This window comes from Sinocyclocheilus grahami, unplaced genomic scaffold (assembly GCF_001515645.1).
Source record: "Sinocyclocheilus grahami isolate Dianchi unplaced genomic scaffold, SAMN03320097.WGS_v1.1 scaffold268.1, whole genome shotgun sequence".
Lineage (NCBI taxonomy): Eukaryota > Metazoa > Chordata > Actinopteri > Cypriniformes > Cyprinidae > Sinocyclocheilus > Sinocyclocheilus grahami.
In genome coordinates, this window is record NW_015505447.1 from 986,178 (window position 1) to 997,959 (window position 11,782).

General features: G+C 38.3%; 1 protein-coding gene across 2 annotated transcripts; it reads right to left on the reverse strand.

The window, feature by feature from the left end:
* Positions 1 to 211: 211 nt before the first annotated feature.
* Positions 212 to 10,235, reverse strand: LOC107599519 (intermediate filament family orphan 1-like). 2 transcript variants are annotated; one of them, XM_016291141.1, is made up of 9 exons: positions 8,889 to 10,235; positions 6,201 to 6,261; positions 5,957 to 6,052; positions 5,617 to 5,757; positions 5,054 to 5,214; positions 4,663 to 4,780; positions 3,931 to 4,020; positions 3,353 to 3,483; positions 212 to 568 (listed from the first exon to the last, which is right to left on the reverse strand). In XM_016291141.1, exons 1-9 carry the CDS (start codon positions 9,857 to 9,859, stop codon positions 412 to 414), a joined length of 1,926 nt encoding a protein of 641 aa, XP_016146627.1. In that variant the 5' UTR covers positions 9,860 to 10,235; the 3' UTR covers positions 212 to 411. The 2 variants fall into 2 exon arrangements, with proteins under 2 accessions (XP_016146627.1, XP_016146626.1); XM_016291140.1 differs by having other exon boundaries at positions 3,931 to 4,023; positions 8,889 to 10,234.
* Positions 10,236 to 11,782: the final 1,547 nt, after the last annotated feature.

Below are 11,782 nucleotides of genomic sequence, written 5' to 3' on the forward strand. Positions count from 1 at the left end.
AATAGAACATATTCCTTAAAGTCCTAATTTAAATATCTTCCTTAAATGACAAATTACAGAGTTCAAATTACATAACACGAATGACCCAGGTCTTTATCTGCATACAAATAAACTGTAAATAAAATTATGTAATCTAGAAAGAGTGATATCACATCCGCCCTCATATTTTTGGCCAGAATTAATATGGTGCTACATGCTGGATGTGGAAATGTTTTTTTTTGGACCATTGATGGTGCATTCCAATAGAGGGCACTAGTGAAATTACACAAGATTACTTGCCTTTCAGAAGGAAACTATAACCTGTTTACTGTGTAGTCTTGCTGCAGCATCACGGTCACTATTATGAAATTATCACTACCTCATGTTTATAATTGCAGCTATTTCTGTGGTGCTGGAGGGACATAAACGCTCCTAAGCCCTTTTCCATGTGTGGTCCGGGACAGCGGCGTTCGTCTGCATGTCACAATACGGTTCAGTGCTGTCAGAATTTGCAGCAGTTGCTTTTTTCCTCTCCTTGTCCGCATTCTCTCCCTCCTCCACAGCAACCGAAATAGGAAGCAGGGATTTTCTGTGAAAGAAGGGAGATGTATTGAGTGACGAAAGTGGGTGTGTTCCATTCAGAAATAAATGCGTGTATGGCTGTACCCTCCACAGTAAGCAACAAGGGGTGAGGAGGTCAAAATAAACATTCAGAATGCACTTGTATGTCATCTTTCACACCATTTTTTTTTTATTCAAGTCGGCCGCTGATACGGTCACACAATGGTTTACACCTTCAGTTGCAGCTAATTTTAAATCTTTATGCACCATTTATTGCACCGTTTTTTGTAATTAACAAGAGTGCAGAATTCAGTTAGCGAGTGCACACTCTGAACAACTGTAAAAACAGGTAACAAATTGTGCAACATAAGCAGATCTTAATTTAATGCTGCAATCGACACCTTTCATTCATTTTCACTTTGTTCGCAACTTAATAGATTTAGTTTAAAGGGGTCATATGATGCTCCTAAAAAGAACATTATGTTGTGCAATGTGTTTATGTGGTTTAAGGTTCAAAAAACACATTATTTTCCACATACTGTACATTATTGTTTTTCCTCTATGCCCCGCCTTTCTGAAACGCGTCGATTTTTACAAAGCTCATCGGTCTGAAAAGCGAGGTTTACGCTGATTGGCCAGCTATCCAGTGCGTTGTGATTGGCTCAATACTTCAAGCGTGTGACGGAAATGTTACGCCCCTTTCCATACTGCGATGCCGTGTCCCGTGAGCGGAGGCCGGCAGGCTTGAGTGAGTGGAGGCCTTAACTTTTACAAAGAATATCTCTTTGGGTTTGAGACTTTAGTCTTTGCAACTTTAGGGATCGTATCTATGCACAAACAGCTTGTAACACTCCAAAGAGAAAGGAAAATTTGAAATTGCATCATATGACCCATTTAATAGTGCAGGGGCATTGTTGCCCCAAGTCCCGGTGGCCAGGGGAAGGCTAAGCCTTTCCCAGCCTTACACACACTCCACCTATGGTTGTGCACAGGTGTAACAGCGTTGAAGATGTGCTGTCCCAATCTAGAAGCACTCTTCATCAACTGTTAGCCATTCTACTCTTTGCGGGAGTTTTCCTCGTTCATTCTCGTAAGTGTCTACATTCCTCCACAAGCATGTGTGAATGCAGCGCTGCAACAGCTGGCTGATCAGATCACAGACACAGAACAACACATGGACTCTGTTATAATCATCCTCTGTGACTTTAATAAAGCAAATCTCTCCCATGAACTGCTAAAATACAGACAGCATGTTACATGTCCTACCAAAGACAGTAATGTACTGGACCACTGTTACACCACACTAAAGGATGCATATCATTCTGTCCCACAGGCAGCTTTGGGGCTCTCTGATCTCTGTTTGGTTCATCTTATATCAACCTACAAGCAGAAACTGAAATCAGCTAAACCTGTAATAAGGACTGTAAAGAGATGAACTAATGAAGCAGAGCGCTATTTACAAGCCTGCTTCGACTGAACTGATTGGAGTTTTTTTAAAGCTACTGCCAACAATCTGGATGAGCTCACAGAGACTGTAACTTCATACACCACTATCTGTATGGATATGTACATCCCTACCAGGACAGACAGCTCTGTCAGGCCAAAGAAGATGCTTTTGAGAATGGGGACAGAGTCTTGTATAAACAGGCCAAAAACACACTGACAAAGGAGATCAGAGTGGCTAAGAAAAACTACTCCGAAAGCTGAGAAACCTGTTTTCAGCCAATGACTCTGCTTCAGTGTGGAAAGGATTGAAAGACATCACCAACTACAAGACCCCATCCCCCAGCACCGTGCTGACTCAACAACTAGCCGACAATTTGAATGAGTTCTATTGCAGGTTTGAATAACCCTGTCTCACACCCCACAGGCACCACCATCTCTCCGGACCTGAAGTGGGAGTTCCACATAGACTCCATTGTCAAAAAGGCCCAGCAGAGGCTGTACTTCCTTCGCCAGCTGAGGAAGTTCAACCTGCCACAGGAGCTGCTCACACAGTTCTACTCTGGAGTCACTGAATCCGTCCTCTGCACTTCTATAACTGTCTGGTTCAGCTTAGCTACCAAAACTGACCTCAGAAGACTACAGCGTATAGTCTGGACTGCTGAGCGAATCACTCATACAACCCTCCCCACTCTCCAAGAACTGAACTCATCCAGAGTGAGTAAAAGAGCTTGGAAAATCATTCTGGACCCCTCACTCCCAGCCCACTTCCTCTTTGAACTGCTGCCGTCTGGTCAGCGCTACAGAGTACTGAGCACCAGAACAGCCAGGCATAAGAACAGTTTCTTCCCTCAGGCAATACATCTCATGAACAGTTAACTTGCTAATAAACATGTAAAACTCAACACTATTTATACATTTATTTATTTAACACACCATACTTCTTTCCTTGCATTTGTACATAACACACCTGTACACACAAATACCATGTATTGTCTATTTGTATATTGTGTTTTTCTTCAAAAATGTGTATATTGCAATTTCCTATTTACTTTTCTATTTCTATTATCTGTCTTGTCACTGTCATTCTGTTTGTGCTGTGGAAGCTTCTGTCACCATAAGAAATTCTTTGTATGTGTAAACATACCTGGCAATAAAGTTCTTTCTGATACTGATTCTGATACTCATAACCATATATCAAATATTATTACATTACGTTTGGCAAAAGCTTGTGCAGATCTATGTCGGGATCTGGTCGGGAATAAGAGGTTCTGATGAAAAGCAAAGAATCTTTGGAGAAAACAGTCCATTAATGACTATCATGATTAGTCTCTTTTCAAAGTCTCTGTGTGTGTGTGTTTGTGTGTACCTGTCTCCACTCTGAGTGATTAATCGTCTGCAGGTCTCCATCTGAACATCCAGGCCTCTTTTCATGCTGCACATCTCCATATATTCATGCAAATGCCTGTTCATATCCGACTTAGCAGTTGCCAACTCCAACTACATACAAACACAACACATACTTTGAGTAACAAAAAGTCACTTTAAAAGGCATCCTTTAAAAGATCATGCAATATTTTCAAGAAACCTCTCTATGTTGTTTGCCTTGCTTGATAAAATGCCGTTATGTGTTTGGCTAAAAACACCTTCATGTAGATGTTTGTGCACAAGCAAAACATTTTTACCTCAATTTGGTCAATGGTGTCTTGATATTCCTGTTCACGGGACTTGAAAAGGGACTCTGTGTCCATTATTACTTTCTCTATGGACTCCTCCTGCTGTAACTTTGAGTAACAAAAAGTCACTTTAAAAGGCATCCTTTAAAAGATCATGCAATATTTTCAAGAAACCTCTCTATGTTGTTTGCCTTGCTTGATAAAATGCCGTTATGTGTTTGGCTAAAAACACCTTCATGTAGATGTTTGTGCACAAGCAAAAAATTTTTACCTCAATTTGGTCAATGGTGTCTTGATATTCCTGTTCACGGGACTTGAAAAGGGACTCTGTGTCCATTATTACTTTCTCTATGGACTCCTCCTGCTGTATGAGACAGTGTGAATTAACAAAAGAAAAATGTTTGAGAAGTCTTGAAGTTCTTTCTCTACATAATGGAAATATTTTGCAGAGAGTGAGAGAGAGACATCTAGATGAAATGTATCAAATTAGTTAAAATGGCAACTCAGTGTTTTTTTTTTTCTCCTTCGTTTGAGTTTTATAGCAAAACTGATGAGCCAACAAAAACCACCAAACTGTAATAGGTCTAGCATGAGCATTTTCATATTACGCTTGTATGACAGGGCATTTTATCTGTGTCGGCTCAAAACAGTTGGATGAGAAAACAAAGTAACAATACAAAAATAAAGCAAAAAAAAAAAATATATATATATATGATGGAATTTTTTAAAGGTGCAGCAACACCAGAAGATAAAGCTTTTTACTACAATACTGTAGTTGATTTTCTTAAAGCAATTAAAAACTCTTTAAAAATGTATAAACTTGAGATTTGATGACTTGGTTTAAATAAACATTATGTGAATGTAAACTTCAATTTCATATTGGATGTTTAAATGACTGTATTTTTCCCAGGTAGAACTGGATCTATTTCATACATAAATGTATCATGCCAAATTCACTTCCAAAGTCCATCACTGGAGCTGAAATCAATTAAAACAAACGTACATCTCCTTGGTTCTCAATACTTAAGGTGCATCCTGGAAAATCTTCCCAGAGTAACAGAGTTTCCTCCGTCTCTTCCCACGCAAGACTGTCGCAGTCATCGTCAAACTCACACTCACGCCTGTGGCATAAGAACAAACACTAATTATCTTAAATTATTTTAAACAGTCTGTATTCAAATCCAATTAAGTGTGTGATCCTCAAAATAACAACACAAACCAGAATGTATCAGCTCTATGATTGTAGTAGACCATTTCTATTCATTAGAAGTACTATTTATTTAGTTGATGTGCATATCTTCTTGCTAATTGAGAAGTAATTTATTATGTTTGAGTAAAACTGATTAACAGGACTTTCTTAACTGAAATTTCTGACATTCAATGGTGCCACTTACAATTGGTTAAGCATCCTCTGCATCTCCTCATTGATCTCCTTATTCCCGCTCTCCTCACTTTCAGAGATGCTTACTGGTTCATCACTCTCGTTCCCCTTGAATGTCTGCGACGCTGGTTTTCGAGGACGGCGCGTCAAGGTTGATGGAGGTGTGGCTACTTGCTAGAAAAAAGTAATGTGAATGAAAAATTTAAAACACAAAATATATAGTCTTCGGTGTCACATGATCCTTCAGAAATCATTCAAATATGCTGATTTATTTGAACTCAAACACATTTGTAACATTATAAATGTCTTTACTGTCACTTTTGATCTATTTAATGCATCCTTGCTGAATAATAAATAATTAATCAATTAAAAAATAAAACTCTTACTGACCCAAACCATTTGATAGGGATGTAAATAAAAATCTGGTATAAATTAAAATATAATAAAAAGAAAACCTTAAGTCTTTGAGAAAGGTGGGAAGTAAGGAATGGTAAAAACACACAGAAAATAAGGCGTACCTGTATCTAATGTATTTCATGTAACTGCAAATGCAAATAGTGATGATGAAAGACAAACCTGAAAGATTTGAATCATGTCTTCGCAATTTCTCTGTTGGGCTACATCACACAGACGAGCCGTGATGTCAATCCTGCGACAGATATCCATGTCCACTTTCATGGCCTTCTCCTGGATTTTACTGTCCAAATCAGAGTGGTTCTAAAGGAGAGAGGATGTGAAAGCCAGAATGAGACAAACTGAAATGGAGTGGATAGATAAAAGAGGATCAATTACTCTGCTGAGACATTTGTGGGACACCATTTGACTGGACTTTTTTTGTACTTCCATTGAAATAAACAATATTGGCTAAATGAGGTATTTTTCAGGTCGGGTCACATGAACGTTGTCATTAACTCACATTGCTCATGAGGCCTTTGAACAGAACCAGCTCTGCTTTAAGCTGCTTAACCCTCAGAGTAAGTTCATCCTGACACACCTCGCTTTCCTGCAGGTCCTGAAACACACACACACACACACACACACACACACACACACACACACACACACACACGTGTCATCAGATGTGTAGACAGTGAAAAAGATTTTAAATGAATCTGAGTCTTATTTTAATTAATTTAAATATTAAATTGATTTGGTTTTACCTCTTCAAGCTCTGCAACCTTGTCCTGTAGATCCACCCGCACTGTGTATTCATCTTCCCATCTACAAGAATTCATAAAACCAGAATTGGCCAAACATCAAACTTTTTTTTTACCTTAATCAGGGAAAATGCCATATCTATTTTGATGTGCATTCAATGAGTTTTTCTATTGTATAGCTTGGCTTTGATCATCCAAGAAAGTATTAAAAACAGACTGTAATGAATTCTACTGTGGCGTCCTTATAATTATGTCATAAATAAATAAATAGCATTATATTTTTATATTCATATTATCTTGAAAAATACTTTTAAAAGTGAAATGTGTAATTTCTGTGCCCCTAGCATAACAAACAGAATTGACCTTAATTTGAATGCGCATTCAATGGGCTGTACTGTTGTATATAGAATTAAATTAATTTAATAAAAAATGTACTTTGTAAAAAAAAAAGAAAAAAAAGAATTTGACTCAACTTAACCGAGGCTGTACAGCTTTATGAAAGCAAACATGAAACTCCACTTCCACACGTCATAGAAATACAACCACTAGCTAAGAGCGAGTGAATCTCAGCTAAATTACCCTACACTTTGGGCTGATACTACTCTTCTCATGTAGTAACTCATTCTTTTTTTTGCAGCAGAAAGTGTTACGTAACATGTCACCAGACTGTATGCATAGGGGACGCACGCTACAGCCTGAGACAGGAAGTGCAGGACTGTTCACACACACGTTCCTTCCATTTTAGGCCATTACTGCAGTATCACTGCAGGTGTTAGAGCACTTGATTTATGTTAGTGTAACTCTCAGATAGCATCCATATAACCTTCTTCATCTTGAATATACAGACAGCTGTAAACCTCACACATGCAACTAAAACAAAGAAAAAATATAACAGAAAAACATACAACCAAGGGTTTTTTCCCCCAGAAATAAACCTGACTGTTGACATAAATAGTGCTATTTTGGCTGGGATTCAGTGGCTTTGGCAGCTGGTAGCAGTCTGGGAGGCTGAATGGGAGGTAAGAGAGAAATTGTTGAATTATTCTCTATTGGCATCCTGGCTCAGTTCAGTACTGCATTGCAGATGCTGAGGCACAGAGGGGAGGCGGCTGAAGTTGGAATGAAATATATGGAGAGATGAAGAGAGAGATTCATTGAGAGGAGGTGTTATATAGGGTATTAACATAACAACTTTGTGCTATTTTACTCATTAGTCATGTATTCTTCTGAAACCAAGCTGAAAGTATAATTTAATACTAATTAGAATTATTCATGGTAAAATATTAATGCATTACATTATTACCTATTAAATAATATGATATAGTTAGCCAAAAAAATTATCTTAACAATAAAAGACAAAAAAAAAGAAAAAAAGAAATGCAATTCAAGCTTACAATATTTAAAATTAGGGGAAAAATGTATAATAAATAAACCTCAAAAATGAAATAACTGTCTCGCTTTAACTACTGAATGCAATTAAAACCACTACTATATTTATCATTACTACTAGTACTATTTTACTAGATTCAAATTTGTTTGTTATGGGGGCTTAGGGCAAAAATAAAATAAATGATGATAATAAAATTATGTATTATAAAATAAATTTTTCATTATATCAAAGTATCTAATCCAAGCATGACATTATATATTTAGAAATAATATGCCCCCATATAGGCCCTGAAATTGAGACTGATATGAGCTGTATTTTTTTTCTTCAAGAAGTACAAAGTTAAATTCTATTTAGGCTACTTCATACTGCCTCAAATGTCAACAGGAAAAGGATTGAAATGCTGAGTGAGAACCAGCCCTAACAGACTTCTGAAATTTCTGAAGACACTAAAAAGCACTTCTTCAGCGCAAACACATTCATCATAAAAATTTGACAAAATGTTTAATGTATTTGCATTAAGTGCATCTACTGTACTATATCTTTTATGAGGGCCATAGGCTTGAATAAGCAAGGCCCTGCTAGAGCTATCGCAAGAATGCTGAGTGATACACTATTATTAACCTGTAATCTCACCTCACAGAGGGAAAACCTGATGTGCACTTTAGCGGATGTTGCTTTGTTATTAAAGATTCTGCTAAAAACATAAATGTTAATCAGGATTCACTGGTCTTTATTAACAGACTTTGATATAATGTATGATTGATATTAATATTTTGTGTTATGGTAATGGCATGACAGTAATGAGGTTTTTCAGTTTTTCAAGAAAAAAAAAGAAAGAAACTGGAAAAACGTATACAATAACACAATATGTTAACTAACAGTTAAACGAACTGATTGTGAATTAAATTCCTCTAAAGGTATTCTCAGATCATAATATAAAAAGATAAAATAATTTTCAAAAATCCCAAAATAAAGAAATTGTGACATTTCAACACTCCTAAAAATGTGGGGGAAAATGTCATTTAAAAATACACTTCAGTTTAAATAAAATATAAATATATTATTTAATACTAGAATTATTGTTTAAATAAACACACAAACAAACAGTTATCTTTAAATTAGGGGAATTTCTTTACACCCATGTTCTCCTAATTAATAGATAGATAGATAGACCTGACACGAAAGGGCTATTACAGAAGCTGCGTAGCGCGCAAAGTGCTGCGTAAAAGGTGTGCGTAAAAGTTGCACTTTGAAGCTCTATACATCTATTTACAAGAACATCACATTGCGCTCATACTGACCTCCGTTTGTATTCGTCTCTCTCCCTCTTTACCTTGGCCAGCACATTGTACAGGGCCCGAATCTCTGGGGTGATTGTGTCGATCTGGACACCCACTCCGTCTGGAGGCACCCATGGCAACACACCTGGCCCCGAGATCCGCGTCTCACGGCCGCTGCTGAACCTCTGATTATACGACCACACAGTGCCAGGATGAAATCTGGGTGGAGGGTTGCTGGTACAGCCGATACCAGTATTGACATACTTCCCGTTAATATTGCTGAATGTTTTTGGAGCAGGATCAATCGGGCTGATGGGGAAATTGGGAGTAAGATTAGAGTTAGAGTCCGTCAGATTGGATGGGCCCAGGTTTTCTACTGTTGTCCTGTTATTGAACTCGAGAGGGGGGATGGCGTTATTGAGAGTCGGTGACAGCAAGGCTCCGGACAGATATGCGGTGTCGTTCGCGTTCTGAATGGGTATCAAGTCGGGCCTGATAGGAATCAAACCAACGAAGCCGGTTTGCACTCCAACATCTCGCGTTAAAGGCTTCTTATTTTCCACACACTTCGCGCTCTCATCCAATGCCTGTTGCAGTTGCTTTTCCAATACTTTATTCCTGCGTTCCAGTTCATGTACTTTGGCTAAAAAGCAGCGAAAGCGCAAATTTAGAGTTTTGAGGACGCTGATGTTGGATCCCAGGTCGTTCCGCAGGGCCGCGGCGCCAGGAGGAGGTGGAGACACCCGGTGGACATAGTTACCCAGGTGCAGATACGGTGTTCCCGGAGGGGGTAAAGCGCCTAGGTCCAACCCATCTTGCCCGATGCCACTCGTCTGTTCGCTTAAAAAAAGGCCCGCTGGATCGGTCCAGTGGCCCGACGACGCGGAGTCCGCGAAGCCCGTCATCTGGTTCTGCTGGAACGGATACACGTTCTCCCCCAACACAGGATTCATTCTGGAGTAGGAAAATCTGAAATGCTCAAAGTCCGGCATGAACACTGATTTAACTGCGTGTCTTTGAAGCCGATCCTCTGAAGTGAATAAACTGAAGGAACACTTGTCCGATTCAGTGGGACCAAATGAATGAATCCGCTCAAACTCAAGCCTTTGATTATGACTGTGACAGACTATAATGTTACGCGTATTTGCATGCCATTTACTATAACTGTACCTTACCAGACGTGGTTTATTTTCTTAGAGAAGATTGAACGCGTCTTCGGAGGGGATCAGCCAAGCTCCAGAGCAGACACATGAGAGGAGCAACTGCGGCTCCTTCATACCGTGATTAGTTAGTAGAAGCGCCTCAATCACGCACATCGCCACAGCTTGCTTATTTTAGCAGACTTCAACGTGTCTTGTTTAATTGATGCTGTGAAACAAGACATTTAACGCCAGGTATTGCGTTACGTTATATTTTATTGTGCAAAATTGAAGTTCAGCATTTTTAATGTGCGTTTGTATTTCTGGGATTTACGGTAGTGAAGGTGTACCTTTACGTCACTGACTGACAGCGTGATGCAAATCGCGAAATCTGAGCAGTAATAATATTATTTTCTTTTCTTATCTAAATAAGAATACTAAAGGAATCGTACGTGTTTACAGTTAGTCAAAGCAACGTTTAATTTCGTTTTATTTAATTTGTACATGACTATGCCATTTAGATAATAAAATATAGCCTAGGGCAGGGTTCCTCAAATCTTGCCCTGGAGGGCCAATGCGCTGCAGAGTTTAGCTCCAACCCTGATCAAACTCACCTACCTGTGATTTTCTAATGATCCTGAAGACATTGATTAGCTTGCTCAGGTGTGTTTGATTAGGGTTAGAGCTAAACTCTGCAGGAAAGTGGATTTCGTGGGCCAGATTTGAGGATCCCTGGCCTAGGGGTTTCTTCATCTGTAGACGCTTTAGAAACACAGAACCTTTAGAAAATTAGTAGTTTAATTGTTTTAAAACACAGTTACCCTTTGTATCTCCTTCGTATAAGTCCATTAATGCTTGAGAGAAATTACTTTCGGAATGGATTTATATAATTTAAAAACAAAACTCTGTTTGTGACAAGGCAAGGGTCTCTCAGTTTAATCTATCTAAATCATTATTATAATATAAAGCAAGACTTGTGTATAAGCCACGTGTTTCTATTGCAGTGAGAAAGTTCTATTATTACAATATAGGCTCCCAAAGCATATGTCTCGCATCACGTTAATTATCTAGACAGTAAAGCTAGCCTATATTTATACAGTACCTTTCAAAACACTGTTTACAAAGTGCTTTAAAGTTGAATCGAAGAACAAGCAGGACTCTGCAAAAAAAAAAAAAAATGCAAACAGAGGACTTCATTGTGTGACACTGCAACTCACCCTCATTAATATCTTCAACATGACATCACAATAATGAGTAAACAGAGCTTTATTTTTTAAAACATTAAATCAGAATAGACTGGTAAAAAAAAAAAGTCTGCTTTATTTTATTTTGTAGACTTTGGTGTTTGTTCAGTCTCTGTGAAAATTAACCATTGAAAGAATATTATTCACAAAAAAAGAAATCACATTACTAAGTCAAACGGCCTTGGTGAGCTTTAAATATGAAACACATGTAATACATATTTTTTTCAATTTATTGGGGGCACAGTTTACAGGTGGATCATCCCACTGGGAATTCTCTCAGTGCTCCAGATGGCCAATCTGCTACTGACTTCATGGAGCGACAGCTGGTTTCCTTACCTTCTTAACCTCCTCACACTCATCTTAGTGTAAAGAGAGCTCGGTCGGTAAATAAAAGCAGTATTAACACAATCAAGTTACCGAAAGCCATTCTTTTTGCTCTTAGGACAAAACAAAAGAATGAAGTTATTGTCTTCAGTGTGCTCTGTGATAGAAAACAGATAGAGTGACTGTCCACAGTGACTCATCACAGCTA